The 11338-nt window shown below is 49.0% G+C and overlaps 2 protein-coding genes across 2 annotated transcripts; one reads left to right on the forward strand and one right to left on the reverse strand.

Moving 5' to 3' along the window:
* Positions 1 to 406: 406 nt before the first annotated feature.
* Positions 407 to 4087, reverse strand: LOC127584868 (zona pellucida sperm-binding protein 3-like). Its single transcript, XM_052041837.1, has 9 exons — positions 3970 to 4087; positions 2536 to 2858; positions 1823 to 1938; positions 1638 to 1741; positions 1363 to 1537; positions 1161 to 1287; positions 1000 to 1085; positions 805 to 925; positions 407 to 733 (listed from the first exon to the last, which is right to left on the reverse strand). Exons 1-9 carry the CDS (start codon positions 4085 to 4087, stop codon positions 407 to 409), a joined length of 1497 nt encoding a protein of 498 aa, XP_051897797.1.
* A 3138-nt stretch (positions 4088 to 7225) lies between these two features.
* On the forward strand, positions 7226 to 8911 carry LOC127584869 (uncharacterized). The gene has a single exon (XM_052041838.1). The coding sequence runs from the start codon at positions 7226 to 7228 to the stop codon at positions 8909 to 8911; it is 1686 nt and encodes a 561-aa protein (XP_051897798.1).
* The last annotated feature ends 2427 nt before the right edge of the window (positions 8912 to 11338 follow it).

Consider the following 11338-nt stretch of genomic DNA (forward strand, 5'->3'; position numbering starts at 1 on the left):
GGGGGGGGAGGGGGAAGGAGAAGCGGCGCAATTTATTCAAAATAGGCAATAGTCGTCGACACTCGTTTCTCAATCTGACCCCTGCGTCACTACGGTCAGTTCCTGGAAGTTTCAACACATGCAATGGCTAGGTGAAGATCAAATTTGGAAATCTGAGCAAACATGGAGGTATTCATTGTATATAAGAGGCATTAATGCTTCTAATTGAGTTGTTACAGTGCAGTGCTTTGTTCTGCAGCACTGCCAAATTCTGCCACCGTGGGGGGTGGGAGGGAATTGGGTATTGGTTTATTACTTGTGAACTGCATTAAGCAACTTTGACAAAAACAATGTCCCAATGCGGATGAGTCACAGAAAAGTACTAGAAAAGAATCGAGCAATTTAAACTTTATTATTCAGTTGAAAACTAGTTGAACGGAGTTTGCTTGCGTTTCCTGTACAAGAAAATGACGATCAAAGTAGTGGTGGCGAGAAAGACAGCTGTCACGACCAGGGCCACGAGCACGACCGCTTCAGATATCACACCATCTAAAGGAACCAAACAGTTGTTAATGAAGGAAACTGTTGCGAGGGGCGTGGGTAGGAGATTGAAGAACTCTCCAGCTGGCGAAGTCTCCCGCCCACGTTGCTCCGTCTCATGGAAGGACTGGGTTGCCAGGTCGGTCACTTCGGGCTCCAGGATGATCAGTGGTCCAAGGGAGGCATCGACCTCCCAGTTCATTCCACCATCTTTCTATGAAATACTAAACTTTCGAGTTAAGCAGCAGAGCAACCGCCAACACCCAGGAGGAATGAACGACTTACCAGCCTTAGTTTGATGGTCCCTCCGTCTCTGGAATGAACCACACCCTCCCTTGTGGCAGTGCAGTCGCCCACACGACAACAGGAACAGATATCGACGCTTGTTTCTTCCAGTGGGGCCCACCTAAACAACAAAACGTGTTGATCCACTGGGTCAGGCATGACAACCGCAAGCTCTGCGATAAAGAAACAGCTTACATGTTCTGCGTCTTCTGGAAAGTAGAAGCTTTGTTCACGGGATCGATCTGATCAACTGCAGCGACTTTCAAGCGACAGGTGATGAAAATTTGAGGGACACATTGAACAAGTTATTATACGACACTTCGCTGACACGTCGAACCAACCGTTTAGCTTCTTACCAAGGAACGCTCATCTCCAAAGAATCGGAAGGCATCCAAGTCAAAACGGAGCTTGTCCACCTCACGTTCAGCTCCTGCCAACACGAAAGCAGAAAAGGAATCCTCAGCCGCGCTGTCCAGGAGGAAACTGGACAAAAGAGGGATGTGAAAAAAGTGAACACATTGATACGTTATTAGTTGGAGAAATCGAAAGGCTACTTACCCATTGTAGTCAATGATGCATCTTGGGGTGGAGTACTTGTCCCGGCTCAATGTTGCTACACAGCGGTCAATGTAGAGCTTCAGGGGCATGTGGTTAATCATTGAAATAGAAGCCTCGATGTGAATGAGCTCACCCAGGTAGTACGTGGTCGAACTATGCTCTGTCAGCCAGTCATCTGTAGGACAAGACATCTATAGGACAAGACAGCAAGGGTAGAGAGAAATGCATCAACACTGTCAGTTGGTTGGGTCCCGATACTAGCCCCCTCCACATACCATTCATTAGCCACAGGGAGAATGACAGACGTCTCTCTCCGGACCTGGTAGAGCTGAATGGTATCCAGGTGGGTTTCATTGGGTTACTCCTCACGTTGCCTTTCCTGGAAGGACAGATGGTGATAGTAACATTAGAGAAAATACGTTTGATCAGAAACCCACTTTTGATGAATTCATTATGTTACCTGAAATAACGGCATTGAACGGGAACAATTGCTCCATTAGTTCGCACAATAGTCGCTCCATGAGCCTGGGGAGTGTGGTTCAGGTGGGTGGTGTAGACAAGGTAATCGCCAACCATCTGAAAAAAATCATTAAACACAAGGTGATTCAAATGAAGATTAGACGTGGCTTTTTTGGACGCAATTTCTTTTTAAGAATTAATCTTCGAACTATGATTTATCGGACGCTGAATGTGGATGTTGGATCTCCAGATATTGACTAGATTCGTGCTGAAGGGCAAACCTACATGTGCTTTGCTATTTCAAAGTTAACTCGGAGTGAAAACTCAGGGGGTGAAACAGCCTTTCGCTATTCTACTGCTGGATATAGCCATGAACAAAGTTGTTAAGTGAGCATGCCTGAAGCATTTAGATTAAAATATGCTTTTCTAATCTATTGCGGCCCGAAGGAACTTTAAACAAAATACAACGAGAGTTCGAATACTTCAGCTCAACTCGTTACCAGATCAAATGGATTCAACGTTGGCATGCATTCCCAACTAATAAGACCATTTATACAACTAGGGAAGACCAAAGTGGTTACAGACACCACTGAAGGCAGAGGACGTCAGTCGTTCAAAGCAAAACACGATGTAATGAATCCTGGGGATGAGATCCAACATTAATGTAGTGCAACCAATCAGAGTGAAAGCACAAAGCTTGAAGAATCACATTACCTGCAGTTCACTACCATACACATACAGTCCATAATCAAAGAAAATGGTGTGGTTTTGAGTGTAGATGGATGTTGGCCGACAACCTGCTCTCTCCAGCGTCACGTCAGCAGCTTTAATGAGGTGCTTTGTTCTAAATAAATCCACGTGCACCCTCACCAGCAGATTATGCTCCCTACATTGAACAACTACACCACTCAATGGAGATAAACTTTGCACCTCAGACTTTCGGAAGTAGGAGCCAAACTTCGATTCAACACCGGGTTTCACGTTTCTCCATGGAAATCGCTGGCCTCTAAACTGTTGCCAAATATCGGAGCCACAAACTGCCCCCAACAAACACCAATAATAAACCCACACACTTTCCCTCAAAGTCCCACATAATGCCAAACAATACCATACCTTCATTTGCCAACAATCAAATTTTATACACACTCTTCAGTCAGCTGACCGGAAGCATGCACAATAAGTCAATTAAACAGCCCGAATGTGCACATTGTTTTCACCCAATGACAGAGCCAATGCATTTATTGTAAAACGAGCCTAATTTATTGTGGACCAGTAGGAGTGACGCTCCATTTCTCTCGCATCGGCTGACAAAATCACTACCAAAAATGTTCACGAAGAAAGGTAAATGGTTAATTGATATAAATGATATAACATGGATTGAGCGAACGACAAAAAGATAGAAATATTTACACTTGGCTTCATGACCACTTTCACTGAATTCTTCATATTGACAATGGATACACTTCAGACAAAACTACAAGGAAAGTGTAAACCTGTTGATATTCTCCCTGTTAATACATTGTTGGTTGTGCCAAAACCATTCGCTCAGGTAACACGCCCTTTACCAGGGCCAGACTCAGCGTTCATCTGTGTGGGAACCCGTTACATCATACTCTGCCAGCATCCTGACCCGAACCATAGCTTGAGATCTCAGCCCCTTGCCAACGAGTGTCAAAGACAATAGTTTACTCCTGAAATGGGAGCAATGGAATGGAAATCTCCCATCAATGCAACGTGTTAATGACCAAACACTCTGAGTTTGAAGTTCTGAACCGGGATCCAGCCTTGGCTGGACCACGTTTAATTAACGCCTGCTTGCCAAGTTTTATAATGTACTGCCAGTAGGGGCTCCGGAGAGAAGACAGATTGATAAGGACGTCACCAGGAGATAGAAGGAGATAAGGATGAAAGACTGGGTGCTGATTATCTTGATAAAAACATCTAGTTGGTGACCTCAGAGATGTTAGTAAAACAACAGATACAGAGAGAACGTGGCAAAGAGAATAACTAAAGGTCATCATTATCAAAGAATTATCATCATTACAAAAAGTCCAACAGGGAATTTGGGTGGACAATAAACTCTGTGCCAGGTTCAAGGTCTAGACCTCAGAGCACTGCTCTCCTTAGACGGCCAACGGCTGTGCTCACCGATACCTCCTTTCTCTGAGAGGTGTCTCCCGAGGTAGGGAACGTGACACTCATTTTCCAAGGTTTTATCGCGAACGTTTATTGTCGGAGCGCGCGGGGCAGATTGGTAGTTGATCATCGTCTTACGGATGTTTAATATGAGGCAATTGTCTCGTACCGCCAGTGTATTTCATTGAGCTTGGAAGTTCCCAAGGATTGGAAAATGCTGTTTCTTTCTGATTGAGGATGAAATAGAGTACCTCACAGCTTCATAGATTCTGATATGCCATATAATTGACCCGAAAGTTCGACCATCTATTCGCTTCCACAGATGTTGCTTGACCCGCTGACTACCCCCAGCAAATTGTCTTTTTGTACATACAAGATGATTTAAATCGGACATTACTATTTCTGGTTTGAGGTGACGTGAATCATCCTGGGAGGAAGTGACGGTCAAATTTCCAGAACTGAAGCTGTAAATTTCAGAGAGATGGGCAGAGAAAGAGACAGAACAGTGTGTTTACCACCACCAAACCTACCAAATCCCATGTGGGGGCAGTCTTCTTCTAATCAGAAAAATGATCGAATTGTCTTTGACAGTGCTGTGAAGCGGCACTTGCACTACAACTGCCTGACCATTGGTGCTCAATTTGGGTTTCGCTGGGATCACCTGGCTCAGACCGCCTCGCAATGCTGATCCAAATATGAAACAGGGAGCTTAATTTCAGATGGTGAGGTGACACTGATCTCAATCTCAAGGCAGGTATTTAACACGTGTGGCATCTAGGACCCTCGGGAAAACTGAATTCAATGAATAATGGTCAATCAAAGAGAAAAGACTCTTATGTTGGAAATATATCTTCCACGGGAGAACGTGTTTGTGTTTATTGAAGGTCAATTGTCGCATCCCCAGGACCAGCGCAGGACTTTCCTATGGCAGCGTTCCGTGCCCTACCACCTTCAGCGATTTCATAAATTACCTCCCTTCCTTAATAAGGTTGCAAGTACAGATATTTGCGCAATATTCAAACTCATTTGCAACTTCTCTAAATTGAGTCTGTCCATCCCCGCAGCCATAAGACAAGTCTCAGGCCTGGGCTGATGGAAAGCAACATTCCCACCACCATAGTGTTGAGCATTGACCATTTCCAAAATCAGAGTCTAACCTTCAACTCTCAACATGCTGCTGTTTTCCCGTCGTCGAGTACCCTAACATTAATGATCCAGGGATCACTGATCAACAAAATACAACCGATCTATCCAGATTAATAATCTGGGCAGATTGTGACAAACCCCTTTCACTCAGGTAATGCAATCTCTAGCAAAGTCTGACTCAGGGTTGATCTGTGATCAACAAATATGATGCAATTCTCTCCCCTTTCTTGGACAATTGCAGTTGGAACAACCCCCAAGAAGTTTGGTACAATCCTGGATAAAGTAACTCCCTTGACTGGCATCACAGCCCCTCGCTCAATATGTGTTCCCTCCACAAGCAGCCCACACCATCTACAGAATGCACCTTTTCTCTCCTTTAATACTTCAAGAGCAATTGCTCATATTTTATGCTTATTACATCAGTTTTTTCATGATGGAGATTTCGTTGCGTTGCAAATGTTTCTTTCATTTCCACTTCACCCCCTCAGGTCACATTCGCTCCATTTGTTCCACATGCATCCAACATCATCCCCGAATCCAATAGTCACTGACTGGATGCCGTTGCTGCCAAGGCGCCCGAGCAGTAATTAGCCTGCAGATAAGATGCCCATGGAAGCACGTAGTAAACCACTGAAATTGAGGGTGACAGTGGAGAGATTCAATAGTGGCATATTTCCAGCCCCAACAAACTGATGAAAACTTGGTGGAATGTCAAAGTGCCAACTGTTCATCAGCACCGCCATGTATTCATCGTGGAACTGCAGGATTGTATTTGTACTGGTATTGGTTCATTTTTGTCACTTGTACCGAGGTACTGTGAAAAACTTGTCTTGCATACTGTTCGTACAGTTCAATTCATTGCACAGTGCATTGAGGTACTACAGAGTGCATTGAGTTAATATGGAGTAAAATCAATAACAGAATACAGAGTAAAGTGTCACAGCTACAGGGAAGTGCATTGCAGGTAGACAATAAGATGCAGGTCAAACAAGGTGAAATGTGATGTCAAGAGTCCATCTCGTCATATAAGGGAACAGTTCAATGGTTTTATCACCATGGGATTGAAGCTGTCCTTGAGCCTGGTGGTTTGTGCCCTCGGGCTCCTGTATCTTTTGCCTGATGGGAGACGAGAGAAGAGATAATGGCCTGGTTGGTTGGGATCTTTGATTATACTGGCTGCTTCACCAAGGCAACGAGAGGTATAGACAGAGTCCATGGAGGGGGACTGGTTTCCGTGATGCGCTGGGCTGTGTCCACAACTCTCTGCAGTTGCCTGCGGTCCTTGGCAGAGCAGTTGCCATGACAAGCATACCAGGGATTGTTAACAGACACAGCAATTTCATTCATCCTGCAGTTGCATCAAATCAAAAGGTCCAAAATGTGCCTTTCAGGAACATTTAATTTCTTCAGAATAAGAAATGCCACGTCACCTATTGTGGGCGATTCGACTCTTTGATTCAAGGTAATTCCAGCAAGGATTATATATGAACAGGAAATGAGAACAAAATCAGGATTAGGCCATTCGTTCTCTCGAGGCTGCTCTGCCATTCAACATGGTTGTCACTGACCTTTTACCTCAGCACTTCTTTTCGCATGGCTCTTGATTCCCTTAATGTGCAAAATTCTACCCGTATCTATCTTGAACATAATCAGAGATTGAACCTCTGCGGCACTCTTGATTTGGGAATTCAACATCTATTATATTCTGGGTGAAGAAACCTCATTTACTCCTGAAAGGCCGACGCTTTGTTTTGAATCTGTAAACCCAAGCCTAGCCGTTGACTCACCAAGCAAGAGTAAACCAGGATCAGTAAGAACTTTGTCTTATCTGATCTCATTATTCTATATTCGGTAAAGTATAGGGCAACCATCGGATAACCACACACACCTTCTCCGTCGTGGAAATAAATGCCGAGTTGTGTTGCTTCACCTGCATTTCAATTATATCCGCCCTTAAAGTTAGAAGAATTTGATTAAAGGAAAGTTACTTTCTTAATGGCTTCCTGGAACTGCGTGTGAACTAGTAGTGATTCGAGTACATGGATACAAAGTCTCCCCATATGCACACAGTTTTGATTCTCTTAATATTGAACGAAAAAAAAACACTTTTGTACCAAAGTGGATGTTAGTTTATCACATTATATTGCACCTGCCACGTTCTTCGACCTTCGGAACTCCGGCCTGGCGCCTCGCCCCGCTCCACTCTGGCCAGGCGCCCCTCGCCCCGCACCGCCTCTCTGGCCAGGTGCTTCACCTTCTCCCGCCTCGCCGCTCCGGCCCGGCGCCTCGCCCTCCCTCGCCGCTCAGGCCGGGAGTCTGTCGCATCGCCGCGCTCCGGCCCGGCGCCCCTCGCCCCACCCCGCACCACCCGAGCTCCTCCTCCCGCCTCGCCGCTCCAGCCGGGCGCCCCTCCCCGCCTCGCCGCTCCAGCCGGGCGCCCCTCCCCGCCTCGCCGCTCCGGCCGGGCGCCCCTCCCCGCCCCGCCCCGCCCCGCCGCTCCGGCCGGGCGCCCCTCCCCGCCCCTCCCCGCCCCGCCGCTCCGGCCGGGCGCCCCTCCCCGCCCCGCCGCTCCGGCCGGGCGCCTCGCCCCGCCCCGCCCCACCACCTTGCGCCTCGCTTCGCCACTCCGGCCGGGCGTCCCTCGCCCCGCCCCGCCTCTCCGGCCGGGCACCTCGCCCCACCTCGCCGCTCCGGCCGGGCGCCCCTCCCCACCCCGCTCTGGCCAGGCGCCTCCCTCCGCCCCGCCTCTCGGGCCAGGTGCCTCGACTCACCCCGCCTCGCTTCACCGCTCTGGCCGGGCGCCCCTCACCCCGCCCCGCCTCTCTGGCCGGGTGCCTCGCTTCCTCCCACCTCGCAGCTCCGGCCGGGTGCCTCGCCTCCCCCCGCCTCGCCGCTCCGGCCGGGCGCCTCACCCCGCCCTCGCCCCTCCGGCCGGGCGCCCCTCGCCCCGCCCCGTCGCTCCGGACGGGCGCCCCACTCCACTCCACTCGGGCGCCCCTCGCCCCGCCTCGCCTCGCCCCTCCTCGCCTCGCCTCGCCCCTCCTCGCTCTGCTTCGCCGCTCCGGCCGGGCGCCCCTCGCTCCGTCGCTCCGGCCGGATGCTTCGCCTCCCCTCGCCCCGCCGTCGCTCCAGCCGGGCGCCTCCCTCCGCCCCGCCTCTCGGGCCAGGTGCCTCGACTCACCCCGCCTCGCTTCACCGCTCTGGCCGGGCGCCCCTCACCCCGCCCCGCCTCTCTGGCCGGGTGCCTCGCTTCCTCCCACCTCGCAGCTCCGGCCGGGTGCCTCGCCTCCCCCCGCCTCGCCGCTCCGGCCGGGCGCCTCACCCCGCCTCGCCCCGCCCCGCCGCTCCGGCCGGGCGCGCCTCACCTCACCCCGCCTCACCTCTCCGGCCGGGCGCCCCTCGGCCCTCGCCCCTCCGGCCGGGCGCCCCTCGCCCCGCCCCGTCGCTCCGGACGGGCGCCCCACTCCACTCCACTCGGGCGCCCCTCGCCCCGCCTCGCCTCGCCCCTCCTCGCTCTGCTTCGCCGCTCCGGCCGGGCGCCCCTCGCTCCGTCGCTCCGGCCGGATGCTTCGCCTCCCCTCGCCCCGCCGTCGCTCCGGCCGGGCGCCTCGTCTCGCCGGCCCGGCGCCCCTCGCTCCGCCCCGCCCCTCCGGCCTGGTGCTTCGCCTCAACTCGCCTCGGCGCTCCGGCCGGGCGCCTCGCCGGTATGAGAAGACGAGTTATAAGGCTAACTGAAATAGAACGAAGTGTATTGTATTCTGAAGAACTTTCCACGTCCTCCAGCTATCTGAGGTTCAGAATTGCATAGACAGCGGTCACTGTTAAATTGTAAGTAAAGTCAGAATTCTTGCCTCCCCTTCCAGCAATGTTGTTGAGAGCAATGCAACAATATCTGCTGTAAGGAGAGGTCAATTGTCCTTTCCTCAAATACCTAGCCATGGCAGTCATGCTGTCCAGAGATGAGTAATATCTCAAGGTTCTTTCCTAAAGAACATTTGTATCATTTAGTCAACATATTCCAATATACTTGTTGAATGTCGGTTACTGACATTGACAGACTATGAGGGAATGGGTCTTACACCAATCATCCAAGAAACAAAATCTAATATCAACCCACAGTATCACAAATTGGTCTCCAACAAAGATCCACCATGCAAATCTTACAATTGCAGATAACGTTGGACATCCTGGAAGCCACCGCTCACAGAAGCCAGAGATCGGTGATGATATTTACCACCTCATGCATCACAGCCAACGAAGATTTGAGCACCAAACAAAAAGTTAGAAAATTAAGACTTCAAATCTTGCACAAATCTCTTCATCTGTTTGGCAGCTGTGATAACTATCCACCTACACACCTCAGAGATATGGACTATCTGAAGGAGACACTCCGCGCATTGAAAACCTATTGCCAACGTCATCTTCAAATCCAATGGCAAGAAAAGCAAACATACTGAATTACATAGGATACATGACACATGTACAGGTTATTTGGTCCAGCCAGTCTCCGCCACAAGCTTCTCCAGTACTTATCACTTTATGTATATTAGTGTAACACTCTGTTCTCTTCTTCCTCAGATGTTTGACAAAACCTCCATTTAAATGTATTTAAACTGTTGTCTGTGGTGGCACGGTGGCACATTGGCACAGCTGCCTCACAGTCCAGCGATGGGGTTCAGTCCTGACCACAGGTGCTGTCTGAAGTTTGCATGATCTCCCTGTGACAGCATGGGTTTACTCCGGGTGCTTCAGCTTCCTCACACATCCCAAAGACACGTGGGTTAGAATTCTAATTAGCCACTGAAAATTAACCCCAATGGGTAGGTGAGTGGTGGATTGTAGGGAGAGGAAAAGCTGAGGATCAATGTTGGAATAATGTTAATGGTTGGCATAGACTCCATGGGCCAAAGGGCTGTTTGATACAATGACTCTAGAATGACCCTCCTAATTAAATAAAATAGGTTCCTCACAAACTGTTTTTTTTAAAGAGAGATAAGGGACTGAGCCTGTTCATTGTTTTCTTTTTGAGATCTACCATTCTCTTTCAGGCGCATTTCCACGCAGCTTCACTCCATCCTATCCAGAGCTACTTATCTCTTTCATATAACATGATAATAAAAACCAAGTTGGTCCATCCAATATTTAATGCAGGTTAACAGCTTCTAAATAAAATACTTGATTCCATTTATGGAAGTTTGACAAATTCAGTGTCTTCAGTACCAGAGAATCTCACTGGATTTTAAACACTTTGGGACCCTGTGAATTGGTGAAGGGATCCACCGAAACCCGGTATGGTTCTGGTCGGTGGATGCTGGCTGAAGTTGACCAAACACATCTCAGCACATGAAAATAGCGAAAGATATTGCACTTGCTAGAAATCTGGAATAGAGCAGAGTATATTGAAAACATTCGGCAGGCCAGACGGCATCTATGGAAGGAGACTCACTGTTAACATTCATTCCAAAGACTTCTCACCACAACTTGGAAAAGAAAGTGACCATGTTAGCTCTAAGCTGCAGTAAAATAGAGGAAGGACTGGTTACGACAAAAGGAATATCTGTGATAGGGCGAAGTACGGTAGCCATGAGAATATGTTGTAGAGCCCCCACCCAGTCAATAGAGTTAATGGGGACAGTCTGAGGGTGATAATACAAAGAAAGAAGTGTATTGTGTTACAAAATGCAGGGCTCTGTGAAATGAACAGCAGGCCACACTGTACTCATGGAGCAAGAAGAACTGAGTCAATATCACAGCTGGATGTCTGATAGTAGAAATGGTCTGTTCTGATGCAGACAAGATGCTGAAATTTGGAGCAACAAACAAACTGCTGGAGGAACTCAGTTGGTCGAGCGGCATAGTTGGGGGAGGGGGTGAAGGACTCCCGCTCTGCTCTTCATACTGGCCATCTTCTCTCTCCAATCTCAGTCCTGATGCAGGCTTTCGATCTGGGACTTTGATAGTTCCTTTGTCCGACAGATGCCGCTCTAACCGCGGAGTTCCTCTAACAGAGAAAGTGAGTTATCTGAACTTACAGAATTTGATATTGGACCTTCAAGAGAATGCAGCATGACCAGACAGAAGATTAGAACATGTGCAAGAGACTCGCCGGGCCCTGTGAATCCAAACTTTGTTTCATTGCGACATAGTGATTCATTTCCATTTCCTCCAGTCCAGCATATTGCATTTGGTGGTCACTATGTGGTCTCCGTTACATTGAAGATGCCACGTATAGAGT

This window comes from Pristis pectinata, chromosome 31, assembly GCF_009764475.1.
Source record: "Pristis pectinata isolate sPriPec2 chromosome 31, sPriPec2.1.pri, whole genome shotgun sequence".
Classification (NCBI taxonomy): Eukaryota; Metazoa; Chordata; class Chondrichthyes; order Rhinopristiformes; family Pristidae; genus Pristis; species Pristis pectinata.